General features: G+C 53.1%; 1 protein-coding gene across 2 annotated transcripts in view; it reads right to left on the bottom strand.

Annotated features, from left to right (window-relative positions):
• The window catches only part of LOC116649090 (transmembrane protein 132B-like), a 260,617-nt gene extending 246,770 nt beyond the window's left edge, over positions 1-13,847 (bottom strand). The window contains exon 1 of one of the 2 annotated variants that reach the window (XM_032431612.1): positions 13,750-13,847. In XM_032431612.1, coding sequence (XP_032287503.1) covers positions 13,750-13,816 — 67 coding nt within the window. In that variant the 5' untranslated portion in view covers positions 13,817-13,847. Of the gene's footprint in view, positions 1-12,988; positions 13,131-13,749 lie in introns of those variants that run through there. The other variant, XM_032431611.1, reaches the window with a different exon arrangement.
• Between the last annotated feature and the right edge of the window lie 2,446 nt (positions 13,848-16,293).

Genomic DNA, 16,293 nt, shown 5'->3' with positions numbered 1-16,293 from the left:
TCCCCCCACTCACGTTCTCTCTCTCTCTAAAATAGATGAATAAATCTTAAAAAAAAAAATGCAGTGAATGGAGAAGAGAATTAAAGCAGTGCTAACATTTATTAAGGACTCATGCAAAGTCAAGCATGTGTTGAATTTTTATGCCCCATCTCCCTTAAACTTCACAGCAGCCCAAGGAGTAGGAGCTCCTACTCTCCCCATGTCACAGAGGAGAATGCTATAGCACAGAGAGGCTAAGTAACCAGCCCAAAGTCACAGAGCTAGCAAGTGGCAGAGCTGGGATTCAAACCCAGGCAGTCAGTCTGCCTGCCTGAGTTCATGCCCTAAATTTTAGTGATGCACTTGAAAGAGTTCACAAGAATAAAGCAATTGGGGAAGCAGCAAATGGTACATAACTCAGCGGTGAACGACGTGATACCAGTCCATTCCCTCACTCAAACATGTATTAAAAACTTTCACAAAGGAAGAGGTGGAACGAGAGGAGCGAGGAACCCTTGAAGTGTGGGAAATATGGGGAAAAGCACTGCAACACCTTCCTCCCTCATGTTGTCTCTGTGCTATGGTGAGAGAGAAGCAGAACGCAGTCACCTTCACAAAATGATCTGAGCTGACAGGCAAATTGTTCCAGTAAGAAGATGAGGCCACTTCAGAGCTTGTGTAAGGGAAGCTGGTGTGAACAGCAAGGCTGACACCTCCTCCCCCGATACCTTTCCTCCTGAAATATGCAGACCCTCTTAACAGCTCAGCCCATAAATTTAAGAGAAAAACACTTAAACCGGGCTGGGCGTAGGGGGTGGTGGGTGGAAGGAGAAAAAGATATCATAAGGAAATAAAAATTTCACCATAAATCCATGGTGCTTTCTGGAGAGCCTTTTCCATTACAAACAAGTGAGTTTGCATTAAGGGCTGAAGAGGTAGAGACTGGGGAACTGGAAGATGTCCCTTTTTTAAGACTGAAGCTCCCAGAATCTGGAGAAATGCAAGGAGTAGATGGGCTGGCATTCCAAGTCCTTTGGGGGTCCACCCAGTGGGAATCACTAGGACTAGAACCTCGGGAAGCCCCGGCAGGTCTCTAAGACCCAGTCCCCCATTGTCCCCGTTGCTCTGTTAAGTCTGCTTCCTCAGGTGTCAGCTCTTCCTCCTTCCTCGGTCCCACCCCTGCTTATTTCAAATGTCTGCAGATCCTGGTTGTGTGCTGATCTCTACACAGTGTTCCTGGTGGGTGAACCCCTTCTTTCTAACCCCCTTTTCTATGTTTGGGGAATCCCCTTCTTATGAGGTAGTGGGAAATCACTAAATACACTTTGATATTTCCATACCATGGACTACCATGCAGCAACTCAAAAAAGTAAGATAGTTCTATATGTACATGGATACTGGGGAAGAGACAAGATGTTTATGTACCCAAAAACAAACCTAAAACTATGTTGTAGCATATATCTATTTCCTACAGGGAAAAATACACAGCAAACTGATATAAATGGTTACCTCTGGGAAGGATATGAAATTGTTCAAAAGGGACTTTGGGTTTATCTGTAATGTTTCAAGCCATATTTATATCTTTGCCCGAGATGGTGTTAATCATTCACCAAACTGCTTTCATTTTCCTCGGCACCCATAAAAACTTATGTCCCCCAGGCCCCACCTTAGGAGGCAGAATAAAATCACACACACACACACACGATAATAAAAGGTCCTGATGGTTCATGCCTTCTCTCCAAACACTATGTTACCCTGCTAAGGTATGCATCACCAAGTACTAATTATTCCCCTGGCCTCCATTCTGTCCTTCTTCCGCAGTAACAGAACTCTTGATTTGTAGCAATCTAAAATGAAGACTTCCCATGGGGGCGCCCGGGTGGCTCAGTCGGTTAAGCATCCAACTCTTGATTTCAGCTCAGGTCATGATCTCAGGGTCGTGAGATCGAGCGCCATGCTAGGTGTGGAACCCGATTATGATTCTCTCTTTCCCTCTCCCTCTATCCTCCACCCCACTCACTCGCTCTCTCGTTCTCTCTCTAAAAACAAAACACTTCCCAGATTCTCTTGCAGCTAGATGTGGCCATGTGACTTAGTCACAGCCAATGGGATATAAGTGTATATGTAAAAGCATCATGGGGCCACCAGGACTCTTCCATAAAAGACAACTGATGCACATCCTCTACCCTTTCTTTGTCTGCACCCCCATTTTGGTGTCTGGAATGAAGATGAAATTGCTGTACCCACAGCTGCCATCTTGGACCATGAGGACAAAGACCACAACCTTGAAATGGTAGAAGGGAGCAAGGGCCCATCTGAAATTCATGGAACAGAGTTAATCTAAAATCCTGAATTACACAGCTCCAGAATCTGACTTGGAAGAGAAACAATCTCCTACTTTTTAAGCCACCGCCATTGTAAGTCTGTGTTACTGATGAAACCAATCTCACCAGATATGCTCATCACACCACACACCCAATCTTCCTTTCCCCCAGGGAACCACGAAGCAGCATCCCCCTGGCTTGCCTGAGTTCCGTGCAGCATAGCCCCCTGCACCAGCAAAACACAGCAGCAAATTCGGAGGATCCCCACAGAGGCATGCTCAGCAGCCCCAACAGGGACCCAGGAACCCTAAGGGAAAGAGCGGGGCCTCTCTTCATAAAACTCAGCATTATTGTGGCTAAAATGTCTCAAACATTCCAGATGTCCTCCCATTCCTGCCCCTTCTTTCCCACCACCCACCACATCACCCCCTTCATTCCTTCACTGAAGTCGTGTAACTCTAATTTCCCCTTCTTTAAAAGGGATATAATAATACCCACCCACCTAGGCTTGTTGTAAGTATTAGATGAGATGACCACGTGAAGTACTTACAATTGTGACTGGCATTACAGCAAGCACTATATAAATATTGGCTACTTTATACGCAGAGGGGACTTTTGGTTCATTGTTTTTGTTAAAATGGCATTGTACGGTGTCAGTTACCATACAACTCCTCTCAATATGGGGGTGCAGACACTTGACAATAAATCCTGTTTCAGGAGAATGGATATAGCTCCAAGCCGCTCTTTTTAACAGTTACGTGGTAGTCCACATGGCAATACCACCACTTAGTCAAGAACTACTTTACAGATGGACAGTCGTGTCTTTGTCACCACTATAGAAGATGCTCCTGTAAATATCCCTGAACAGACACCCTTGTATAGTGGTGCTTTTGCTTCTAAAAAAAATAGGTTTCCCGGAAGTAGGATTGCTGGGTAAAAAGACCAGGTTCTCTTTTCATAGATATTAGCAGATTGCATCCCAGATATTCCATGCTTTCAATCAAAGCAACCAAAATATGTGTGAAATCCCCAAACTGGGGCTTCAGAGGTCACGGTTTCAGAAGCAGCCAAGAACGTGCACAGGATGGGATGGGGTGTCTTCCGGCTCCTTGGAGAAGGGGCACCAGAGGCTTCTGCCCACAAGTGAGGGCCCTCCGTGCCTGGAGGGTTCTCCCCACCTCACTTGGTAAGTTGTTGCAGCAACTTTGTCTTCCTTCTGGTGTAAGCACCAAGGTTTTCCTCCGGGAAATCATCTCCCGTCTCTCTTTCCGGCAATGTGCTTCCAATTCCAACTCCAGAGATGAGCTTCTGACTTAAGTGTGGCTGATCACATACAGGATCCCATCCACAGTCACAGTCCCTGGTTGAGGGGTCAGTACAGCACCCAGGTTAGTCCAGGGGTTCTCGCTGTTATAATTAGAAAAGAGATGAGTGATTTTGGCACAAAGCCTGGAGCTGACTGTGGCCAAATTTGCCAGGAGGTGGAGAAAGCCTGTCTGAGAATTAAATGAACACAGAGGAGAAGAGAACCAAGAGACAAAGTGAGAGAACAGAAGCGCCCATTAGGAGTGTTAAGCCCCTGGATCTAGCCATGCCTGAAGCTGTTTCTTCCTTGAACTTCCTAGCTCCAGAGTCCAGTAAATTCCCAATTTTGTCCCTTGCAATGGTAAGAATCCACACTAATATAGCGATATGCACTTTGCATTTGGCACATCATCTCCATAAGTGAACTTGAAATCTTAGCATTGAAAACTTAAAGTATCATGGACCTGGGTGTCACAAGTAAACATAGAGAAGGCTATGTTCATCTTTAAAACAACCCAAAAAGAAAAAACACAAGGCCATAAAAGAGATCCATTGATCGGAGTCATGCCAAGTATAAAATAACCAACCAGTGGGCTCCTTTAATACTAGTTATCTCCGGCAGCATCCCTACAAGGGGTCTTCTGAGCTGTAAGCCAACCAGCTTTGCCTACAGAGTAAAAATATCTCACACACACATGTGCTACTATTTTTAAAATGTTACATAAATGCTACTGTAATTACCAAAACCTACTCGTTCAAAAGCATTATTGAATTGATGGCAACTCAATATGTTTTTTTTTTTTTTCAAGCAAGAGATACCAAACCCACAATTCTTCTCATTCAGATGTGCTGGACAATTTTTTTGACGTTAAAAAGGGATACTTGTTCTTGGCCACAAATGTGTGCTAGACACACTCATTTACAGAGCATTCCTTGTTTGACTTTCCTTTAAGGCAAGCTTTGTTCTTTAAAAGCACTAGGTAGTTAGGTAGTTTATTCAGGATTTGCAGGCAAGATCATCTCTGACATGACTCACTTCCCATTGTTGGGAGAAAGCAGCCACAGAGATTATGTAAACAGATGGATGCTGCTGTGTTGAAATAAAACTTTATTTACAAACACAGGTAGAGAGCCAGATTCAGTCCATGGGCCATAGTTTGGGGATGCTGGTTTAAGGGATATAGAAACTAATAAGCAGCATGTCAAGAGCCAAAGCCAGGCCAGGTTTGGATGAAACTTACACATCTCCAAAATGTTGTGGAAGTTGATGGAGAAGATAGGATTTGATTGACACACAACATTTCACCTACACATCTACTAGATAAAGCGAGTACACTTATCCTGGCAAAGAGCAATCAACTGTCCCAGAATAATCACATCATGAGCACAGCAACTTTTTTTCTTTTAATATTACTGGTTCCAGCAGGAACAATGAACACCAGAGTCTGATAGATCATGGTTCAAATTCAACCTCCACCCACTGTGCTTCCAGGGGCAGAGGGTAACAGAGTCCTGGCTTCCTAACGGTCCTAACAATGTTATTAATAACTGCCACCATTTCCTGAGCACTTACACTGTGCTAATAAGCAATTTGCATCGAGGGTCATCCTTGGATCCCTTTAACTATATTCTCCCTAAGGATGTGTTACCAGGTCCATTCCAGAGATGCAGAAACACAGGCTCATCCACCCCAACCTTCTCATTGGGGCTGTTGGGGAAGAACTTACGGAAGGCAAAAGCCCAACTCACAGATGTACATTCTGTTTATAATTTCATCGCTAACAAATATTGATTTGGCCCTAATTCCAAGTACAGTGATAGGCATGGCATTGGCACCCAGTAAATATTTACTGAACGAATCTATCAGTCAGCCGGTCCTGTGCAGCAACCTTCCAAATGCACCCAAATCCCACTTGTGACCTCCTTACAGCCACCACTGTGATCCAAGCCTGGACTAGTGCAGTAGCCCTTCTCGGCTCTCCCTGCTTCTGCTCCTGGGAGTCAGAGCATTGCCCTCCCACCTCACTCAGAGGCAAAGCCACGGTCCTTACCAGACCTGACCCTGTCCCCTCATCTACTGCTCTCCCTCCCTTACTCAAACTCAGTCGCACTGGCCTCCTTTCTGTGCTTGAACCTGCCAAGCACCTTCCCACCTCAGGGCCTTTGCACAGGTGTTCCCTCTGCTTGGAACACTTCTCCCCAAGCCAGCCACCAGATAGCTCACTCCCTCACTTCTTTAGGTCTTCGCTCAGATGTCACCTTTCCAGATGCTGCTATTTAAAACTGCAGGCGTGCCTGGCTGGCTCAGTCAGTGGAGCATGCAACTCTTAATCTTGGGGTTGTGAGTTTGAGCCCTACATTGGGTGTAGTGTTTACTTAATAAAAAAAATTTTTTTTAATAATAAAATAAAATAAAATTGCAAAACTTCCTTCCCCAGCGCTCCCTCTCTGGGGCCCTTCTCTGTGCTTCTCTATAGCACTTACTACCACTCAATAAACTGAATTTTAGTTATTCATTTAGTCCATATCTGTCTGTCTCCACCTTAATGCTGACCCCACGAGGACAGGGGCCTTTGGCTGTCTTGTCCTCGCTGTTTCACCAGCCCCGAGAACAGGGCCCATCACAGCATAGGAGCACAATAAAAATATGTTCAAAGCAAAGGCAGACAAGGAGGAAGGAAGCAGGAGGGGAGTTCAAGACCCATTTTACAGTCGGGGAAACGGAGTCTCAGAGAGGTCATGGAGCTAGAGCAGTGTCCCAGGTCTCCCAGTTTCTTGAGAGAAGCCGGGATCCTGGATACTGACATCTGCCACTTTTTAAATGCTGGCAACTAACGAGACACGTCTCCGGGCCAGATACTGCCCAAAGGCAGCCAGGGGCTTTCCACAGGCCTGGAAATGTCCCAATTCACTGCCACCCTCGAAAACTTTTTTGGTGAAATGACATTTTCCATCCACCCCACGTCCCTCCCCTTCCACTGCCCCTGCCCAATATTTCCGCTTGGAGCAGACTCGGGGAGAACAGGGTCCCCTCCCACCTGGCCACCCCCTGTAGCCTCATCGTCTGCAGAGCCCCCATCCCTCTGCCCAGGTGCCCCCCATCCCCAGGAGTCTGGCCCCCTCAGCGCACCCAGGAGTGCCAGCCACCTGCAGCAGCAGATGGCCCAACTGCAGAGGGAAAAATACCAAGCCAAGGATATAAATACGTCGACGGGACATAACATGAAGAGCACCAGGCAAACAAAGGGAGCCATGGATTCCGAGGGCCGGGAGACCAGGCAGAGGCAGCCTGCCACTCCGGAGGTCTGGAAGGAAAGACAGGACCCTCCAGCAGGCGCGCGGAGTCAGCCCCGGAAGCGCTGGTTGCAACCCCAGCACGATTTTTATGTGGCCATTTGCTCCGATGCATTAAGAGCCCTGGTGGGAGGCATTCCGAGCACAAAGCAGACATTACAGATGCGTTATTTACTGAGTCACCCTTCCTGGGCACTGAATTCTGGGCACCAAAGCCCAGCCATGATGAGTTAGGTCCCCCAATGGGTTAATTTAGGTTAACACTGCAAAAAAACCAGGCTCAGAAGCAACCAGGCGATTCTAGACACTCCCATCACCCTCAGTAATAAAATACAGCAAATCAAATTGGACTCTATTGATTTTTTATGTAACTATTTTGGGACTGAAGTGTAAGGAGAGGGTATTGACCAGTTAAGGAGTCAGGTGTCAGGGAAGGGAGTTCGGAACACCCTGACTGTGGACCCAGGTGGTTCAAGCAGGGGGAGACGTCAGAATTCAACTCGAAGAACCTAGGCTTCTTTCTCCCCTTTCCTCGGCAGACAGTGGGCATCAGGGGTCCATCCTGCACTGAGTGGCAAGTAGCAAAACAAGCACCCGGATGGAGAATAAAGTAACAAAGGGTGACCATGCTTTGGCTCTCCCCATGGCACCTATCACCGCCTGACATTATGTATCTGTCTGTCCGTTGTTTTTTTTTTGTTTGTTTGTTTGTTTGTTTTAAAGATTTTTTTATTTATTTATTTGAGAGAGAGAGAATGAGAGGGAGAGAGCACATAAGAAGGGGGAGGGTCAGAGGGCGAAGCAGACTCCTTGCCGAGCAGGGAGCCCGATGTGGGACTCGATCCAGGGACTCCAGGATCATGACCTGAGCCGAAGGTAGTCGCTTAACCAACTGAGCCACCCAGGCGCCCTGTCCGTTGTTTTATTATGGTCTTGCTCCACCAGAATGCCAGCTCCTCAGAATGGGGGGATGTGTCTCCTTTGTTCCATACTATGCCCCCACAGTGCTCAGAGCTGATTAATATCTGTCTGATGAATGAAGGAGGGAGGGAGCAGGGAGCTCTTGGCACCCACTACGTGCCAGGCACTGTGCAGGGTACCTTGCAAGTATTCACACTCCTTCTGCCTGGAACACCCTTCTCCAGGTTGGCTCCTTCTGATCATGCAGGTCTCAGATTAAGATCGAACACCACCTCCTCCAGGAAGTCTTCCTGGATTACCCCGTCACTCCCCCATCACGTTGCCTTGTGTTGAATATAAGGAGCACAAATTACTGCTGAGGACTTTCCCGTTTGTGAATTTGTTGGCTCCTTGTCTCTCTCTCTCTCCATCACATGAACCTGTCCTAGAATGCAAGCCCCGGGGTCACAGTGACCTAAGCCGGAGGGCAGGGAAACTGAGGGAAAACTCCAGGCCAAGAAGGTACCTTAGAGGCAGGAAAGACAGGAGTCGGGCACTTTGGGGATGACACCCCACCCTGCCACTCACAGTCAGTGTTGCCTTGATTGGGTCCCTGCGCCCCTCTGAGCCTTAGTATCCCCACTGGGGATACAACTGAGCCCCTAACCTCTCCCTGGGCGGTCACCCAAGAATCCAGGGAAATCCAAAGTGAGAAGCCATCCTTAACCTTAACTTCACAGCTCTGACCGTTTCAGCAAGGAGCCCACCCGGGCTTCCCTTCTTGCCTGTCCTCCTTCCTGAGAAACCGCAGGCCATGCAGACAGCCCCCTCACTCCCTTGGTGTTGCCCAACTTTGTGACCAGATCCACAAGGGGTACATTCAGGGCCTGCTGTCGGCTGAGCGTTTGTGCCCCTCCAAAGTTCATATGTTGAAACCTAACCCCCAATGCGATGCTACCAGGAAGTGGGACCTTTGGAAGGTGACGAGGTCATGGGTGGGATTAGTGCCCTTGTAGAAGAGACCCCAGAGAGCCCCCCGCCCCCCACGGGAGGACACAGAGAAAGACGGCATCTATGAGCCACGAGTGGGCTCTCACCAGAACGTGGCCATGCTGGTGCCGTGATCCTGGACTTCCCAGTTTCCAGACCGTGAGAAACAGGGGTCTGATGTTCACAAGCCACCCAGCCTATGGTATATTGTTACAGCAGCCTGCGTGGACTAAGACAGGGCCCATTTTACAGATGCAGAAACTGAGTCTCAGAGAGGTCAAGGGTTAGACAAGATCTCCTGATTTCTCAAGAGTAGCCAGCAACCTGGACCGTGATACTGACACCTCCCACTTTTTAAATGCCTGCGACCAACGAGAGAAGTCTGCGGGCCAGACATGGCCCAAGGGCAACCCTCCCCCACTGGACTTCCACGCAGGCTCAATTCTCCAAACGCCAAGCCCTCCCTGCCGATGCACTCCAGGGCTCCTGACTGAGGGGGCTGACTCTAGAGCAGCCAAAATCCCCCAAAATGATTTTCTCAAAAAAGAACCAACTCTGCCTTCAACTTAAGACACATTCCTGAATCCCCTGAGCCCAAATTATTCTCAAAATCCAGTCAACTGCCCACAAAACTCGGTGTCCATGCTCACAGAGAAGGCAGAGGTTAAGAGCACAGACTCCGAGCTAAGCTCACCGTGGGTTCACACGCATCCCCCTTCCCTCTGTGTCTGTGTGACCTTGCATAAGCCATGGCATCTGTGTGGGTCTCAGCTTCCCCATCTGTAAAATGGGGTGAATACCAGTCCTTACCCCCATGGGGTTGTATAGGACTCAATGAAGCAAACTCTGTGAAGGGCTCAGAACAGAGAGTCAGCAGTAGATCGAGGTTAGTCACTGAGTTGTTCCGACTCTGAGGCCCACTGAAATGGAAGAACCAGGGACAGGAGACCAAACAGAAAGGAGGGGGATTATTCTGTCTGCCAAAGTCTCGGCCTTTAACATAACCACCTAATCCCTCAAGGGCACCCAATCTGAAGGACTCCCAGTTGCCTGCAGAGTTGACTCCCATCTGTTTGATTTCTATGGCTCCAAACCTCAGTTCACATTAACAGATGTATTTGTTACAGAAAAGAAGCGCAGGCCCCCAGCAAAGGCGGGCCCGTGGAAGGGATGCGATCATCGCCCCGCACCTTGGAATCCAGAAGCCCGTCCACACCACGATGTGTGAGGCTGCGCAGGGGAGTCTGGCTGAGTGAGGTGGGGCGGGGGTTGGGGGGGTTGGTGATCGGCACCTGGACCAGGATCCTGACACTGTGTGACCTCAGGCAAGTTACTTAGCATCTCTGGATCTCAATATCCTCACCTATAAACCGTGAGTGGTGAGAGTGTCCGCCTGCCCCCGGGGCGAGGCTTCCATGGTGTCCAGACAAGGCAAGGCCTGGGATGGGGCCTGGAACGCGGTGAGCCCCTTCGGCAGCTCTTGGCTCCGTGGCCCCGTCCCCAGCAGCTCCGCTGTGAGGACCTGCTGCCTTGGTGAGCGGACACTTGCCACTCTGACCTCATGAAGCAGCTGTCTTTCTCATGACCTTGGGCTCCGTGAATAGAGCCACAGTCCCCTCGAGGACCATACAGTAGAGCTCCTTTACCAGAAAGACTCCCCTGTGTACAGTGAGGAACGCCTGGGTGGAGAATTTTTTAAAAGGAGAAATTGTGTAAGCCATGAGCCTGCTCTGACGCCAATTCACTGTGTGACCCTGAGCAAGTCACTCCCCATGCCTGAGTCCCCTTTCTCCCATCTGCAAAGGGGGCTGTTGGGGGGGGGCGGGGGAGAGAGGCTCTAAGATGCCTTCTTGCTCTGCAAGACCACTCATTTACTCCAAGAGCCAGCTGCTGGTACCACTCTCGCCCCACGATGCTGTCTCCGGTGCCAGGGCGCCCCCATCTCCCCACGGTGATGGGCAGCACGCCCTTGCTCAACACCATAGCTACAAAGGGAAGTGTACCCTCTCTGTGCCCATTCAACATGAGACCCAGGAGAGAAGAAAGGAGCCACCCAGCCGCGTACAACTGGGGGGCTCATCAGGGAACAAGGCCCCTAGAAGGGCTCTGCCGGCCCAGAGACCACCCTCCTGGACTTCACACCAACAGGCGAGGGGTTTCTTTTGCTCTCTTGGATCATGGCAACCACCATGCTCATTGTTGGCTCCGAGCACCGCAGCTCATGCAGAAGCCCCACACCTCCCAAGTTCCCTGCATCCGGTGGGGGGAACCGAAATGATTTACTCTGGGAACCTCCACTGTACCGCCATTAAATCACTCAGGGGAGGTGACAGCATTTGCATACCACTCCCCACCACCTCTCCGAAGAGCAGCACCATACACAGGCAAGCCCCCCTCCCAAACCACTATTGTAATGAGAAAGAAATATACCACAGGCCATGCCAAGGTGCCTGGCAGGGTGAAGAGTGTCTCTGCTTTGAAGCCAAAGCCACCCGCCCCCCCACTAGGAGGCTCTGCCACTCACAAGGCCCCTCTGTCGGGGGCTCTCCACCCACCCCAATTTTCTAGACCCTGAACACAATGGGTCAATGAAGCAAGGCGCGTCCATTTCCCCCAGCAGGGGCTGTAACAGCGCCGCTAATTTGCAAAGCCGTAGCATGCACAAAAGTGGCTTGAATAATGGGGGCCCCCTAGTCGCTAAGCTGGAGGATTTGTGCTGACTCTTACCAAGTACAGTTCCATATGTTTAAGCGCTTGCAAGGCTGAAAGAAGTACGCCCACCACACTCTTTACCATGGCAGCTACCCACGCCGGGGGGGGGGGGGGGGCACAGAGCAGACAGTCCCTGTGTGATGGGGGAGAGGGTGTCCTTCCTTCCCTCGAACCCTTCCAGCCCCTCTCCCAGAGCCTCAGCCAAACATGGTCGGTAAATCATGCCAGAAATTACCCAGAAAATCCAACCAGCTCTGAAGGAAGCTCTAGCTAATTCCTCTGAACCTTTCCACCAACAGTAGGCAGCTAAGTATCTTTCAAGAATTTCAGCCTTGTTTTTTTTCTTCCTAGCTCTCCTAACTGGTGCTAAATATAGAGTTATCAAACTGTCTCTCTTTACCCAGGGACCGGTGAAAGACTTACATGTGCTCGCAAGAGCCTGACGACGGCACCGAGGGCTCTGTCCTAGCGGCATTTGCCAAGAGAGCTGCCCAGCTGAGACTCTGGGGGAATGCAGCAGGGCAGCTTGGCCAGGAGCTGGGCCAGCAGCAGGTTTCAGGGGTGACACACCTTCCCTGCCAGGACCTGGCCTCCCAGAGCCAGGCACAAGCTCTTCCGTTGCTGGGGTGGAGGGGGGAGAGGGGGGTTCTCCATCTTCTCTTACAAGCACTAGGCAGGCAGCCTCTCCGAGAGATTTCCAATATTCGCCTGAGCACATCCAGGCAAAGGCTGACCCCCGTGGAGAAACAAAATAGAGACAAAACTGCAATTTTCAAGTCCAAGGGACTGCACTTTCGGGAACAGGTCCCAGGGCTTCAGCTAGGAAGAAACAGCCTTGACCCTCCTTATGCACCACAGAAGAAAGCTGAGAGCAGAACAGATACTGCTTAGGAGCCAAGCAAACTGAAGATTCATCCACACATTAAGCCAAAGCTGAACGCCAATGGATATCTCTGACAGAAGGTTCTCTCCGAGTGGAAGGTTTTGTGAAATATTTTGGGTCACTTAAGGGCATCTCAAAGTAAGACAATATTTACTTTTTCCATGCAAATACATCACACATTAAGTTGGCATACAAGGCTCGTTCCTAAATGCAACCTCCCTAAAGCAGTTACAGCTGAAAAGTTAAAAGTTGTATTTTTCTACGGCAGCCTGGGTATCTGTGCCGTTTGTTTGTTAAGGAAATGAGAATTTTTCTAAAGCGAAAGCTATCTGCTCCCACATCATGGGTCCTGATTTTAAAATGTTTGGAGAACTGAGCTCTCCAAATGCACACGGATGTTGCTCGTGACTGTTCCGGGTTCATCTGAGCCTTTAGGATTGTCTCCACCGTGTGGGGTGGGGGGAGGGGAGGGGAGGAGAGGGATTGGCATTTTAAGACAGGCTTCCTCTAGAACCAACATGTAGCCACGCCAAGGTGGTAGAAGCTTTTCAAACTCCAGCAGGGAGAGAAAATACAGGACTATTTTGCCTTTCCCACTCACTAGGTCTTGGCGACAGCTGCGCGGGTGCCAACAGGAAGCCCGGCTCCATGGTACCCAAGCAATGGCTCTGGGCATCACCACGTTCCAGGCGGCCCTGCGCGCACGGGGCTGCCTGGCCGCCTTGGGGTCAAGGCGCTGGGGCAGCACGCGTCTCCAGAAAGCGAGCAGCAGGCTGCGCCTTGGCTAAGGGGAGGCCACTTGGGGAGGGGACATGTTCGGGGAGGCGGGGGGGTGTAAAGGCAGGAGGGTGCGGCGAGGCGCGGGGAGAGGCTGCGGACAAGCCAGACAGACTGCGCCGACCGAGACGACCTCAAGGCTGGGGCCCCGCAGGTGTCCTGGGAACGCGCGGCCGTGCGTCATCCGCGGGCAGCAGGAAACCGGGAGAAGGGGTCCACCGACGCCCCGTCACAGCAAAACCCCGCGGGAACCAGGACCAGGCGGGGCGGGGAGGGGGCTCGATTCCTGGAGGCGCGCCCCCACCCGCCCCGAGAGGCTGAGCGCCTCCGGTCTGTTGCCCCCGCGCGCCCCGAAGGGATCCGCAGGGGAGCTGGGAGCTGGGAGCTGGGGAGGAAGGCCGGCGGGCTCTCGCGCCGGGCAGAGGTACGTGCCGGGGACCCCTGGCTTCCCGGGGTCTCCCCAGATCGGTCTGGGTCCGGGAGATGCGAGCCGCCGGGGACTTGCGAAGGAGGTGGCCGCCCCGCGCTGGAGCCAACTTTGTGCGCGGCGGCCGGGGCCGGGGATGGGGGCCGGGGACGCGTTACCTGGGCACCGGAGCGCAGTCAGCGCCAGCAGGAGCCCGAGCGGCGGCGCCCGGCCCGGGGGCGGCATGGTCCTCGGCGCGCGGTGGGCGCGGCGCGGGGCTGCTCCTGTCGCGCGCCCGGCCCGGCCCGCGGCTCCCGGGGACAGCCCCGGGTGGCTACGCTCGGGCGCCGGGCATGGCTCGCCCCCAGGGCGCCGCTCCTCCCCAGACGCTGGCGGCGCTTCCTCCGCTCGCCCTGCGCGCGCTGCGGGGCTCGGCCGTGCGGGCCGGGGGGCCGGGGGCCGCGGGGGCTCAGCGCCCCGCGCCCGGGCCGGCGGCCCCGCACTTGGCCCGAGTTGCGCGGGCCCCGCCGCCGCCGCCGCCGCCGCGGCTCCTGCGCCCCAGCGCCCGTCCCATCGCCGTGGCGCCGCCGCCGCCTCTGCCCGCGCCAGCTGCCGGCCGCCCTCAGCCCGCGAGAGAGTGAGCGAGCGGCGAGCGCCGGCAGGAGGGCGGGGCGGCGGCGGGAGGGCGGGGCCGGGCAGGGGGCGGGCCCGCCGCGGAGACGGGGCCCAGGGCGGCCGCCCAGCCATAGGCGGCGGGACGTGCCACTCCCCGGCGGCCCTGGGGGAGGGCGCCGGGCCGCGCAGGCCTGGGGAGACCCGCGGGGGTGGTCTGGGGCGTGGGCGCGGACAGGGCCGCCGGAGGGGGCACCGCCGGCCAAAAGCACGCAGATCGGGGTGGATTCGGGCCAAGTGGCGGGAGTTCCCAAGGTCGCAGGGTCGGGGAGATAGGGGAAGGTCCTTGGAATGGGGCAGCGACGTCTGGGGAGGGTGGGGGTGTCCGCAGGGGACAGGGATTGCAAGGCTGAGCGCAGACGAGAGGTCCTGGGATAAATCTGGCACGGCTTGGGGGTGTCTGTGGGGGAGGGGAGGGCAGGGGTGGCCTCGGGGAGTCGGGGGCTACCTGAGGAGTTTGCACCAAGCACCGGGACCAGGACGGGTGCGCTGGCTGGGCGCGGTCAGGGGTCCTGAAAGAAATCGAAGGCGTCTTGGGGTGTCTCTCCAGGTGTGAGGCCGAGACCCTCGGGGGCCCCTGTTTGCCCGAGCAAGAGGACGCCCTGGAGGCGGAGGGGGCGCGAGACGAGGGACGAGCTCCCAGGGCGACCGCTCCAGGGTGCAGTGGAGGCCGGGACCGGGACTGGATGGTGGGATTCTTCCAGCCTGGGGACAGGCCCTCACTGGGGGTCACAGCCCCTATTATCCACCCCCTCCCCCGCCTCCCCTCACCCCAACCCGGGGCGGAGAAACGGGGGCGCAGCGCAATGAATGAATCATGCTGGGCGCACGTGGGGGCTCCTGCAGCAGTCCTCAGATGCCTTGAAACTTGCCCCCCGCAACTGGAGGAGGGGTGGGTGGGAGGTGGGACCCTGAGGTGGGTGTCCTTGCTCTGTCCCAGCTCCCATGTACCGGCCACGGGCTCCAGTGTCTAGGTTTTCCATTAAAAAGTGGGGCAAACTCTGTGGAAACGTCAATAAGGCAGCGTGGAGGGAGGCAGAATCTCAAAGTCTTGGCTGAGAACCTGGCCCTGCCACTCTTTAGTTATGCCACCTGGGCCAAGTCATATATGCTCCCCAGCCTCAGTTTCCCCATCTGAGAAATGGAAGCCATTGCAGCGTCCACCTGGTGTCCCACATAAGGCATATAAAGCCCCTGACCTATGAAGTAAGAGCTCATTTAAAGGGATCCACTGTGGACATTATCATTCTCATCATTATGGTCATTATTATCATGTATCTGATCTCCCTCTGTGGGCCCAGAGCTCACATCAGAACAATCCTCCCCCCTCCCAGCTGGTGAGGGGGGGATGGTGGGGGACAGGACACCTGCTTCATTAGTACAGACAAGCTCATTAGCAGAAGCAGCGCTCAGCTCTTCTTAGATAAAAGAAGGAAGAAAGAGCTAGGGGCAGGTGGCGAGTCTCTAGGCCAGGTTAATTGCAAGACAGAAAGGGATTTTCCCATCGCAACTAATAGGCTTCCTTTTCAAAGAACCCATGCACTGGCCAAGCCCACTTAGGGCTCTCTGGCAAGGCCTGTGATCCATGCCTGGAGAACCAAATATCAGGCTGGACAACGGGTGGTCTCCTTAAGTGTGGGGAGGGGGGGGCCTTGTGAAGGACCCATCTGTCCGCTCTCTGTGACTGTTCCCCTCGCTGGGAGGAGGATGCCCCCCCAGATGCTGTCAGCATTTCCTGGGATCCTCCCAGCCTGTCTGCTTCCTCCACTCTTTCCCACTCATGCATTCATAAGGGTTTGCTGAACTGAGCACCTAATGGGTGCAGGGCCTGTAAAGGGGGGGGGGGGAATGGGGAGAAAAAAATGAATGGAATGCAGGTGCCTGCCCTCCAGGAATTCTTTGTCTCACAATTGGAAATGCATACACAGCTAATCTCCAGGGAGCTCCTAGCAGGAGGACCTGGGGGGTTCCAGCCAATGTGCCCCACGTGTTTGATCAGACAGCAGGTCAGTGAGGGCTGGGGGTCTGTGACGAAAGATAACAAGGCATTT

This window comes from Phoca vitulina, unplaced genomic scaffold, assembly GCF_004348235.1.
Source record: "Phoca vitulina isolate PV1807 unplaced genomic scaffold, GSC_HSeal_1.0 scaffold46, whole genome shotgun sequence".
Lineage (NCBI taxonomy): Eukaryota > Metazoa > Chordata > Mammalia > Carnivora > Phocidae > Phoca > Phoca vitulina.
The sequence above is the reverse complement of the archived record's forward strand: the minus strand, read 5'-3'. Positions and strand labels throughout refer to the sequence as shown.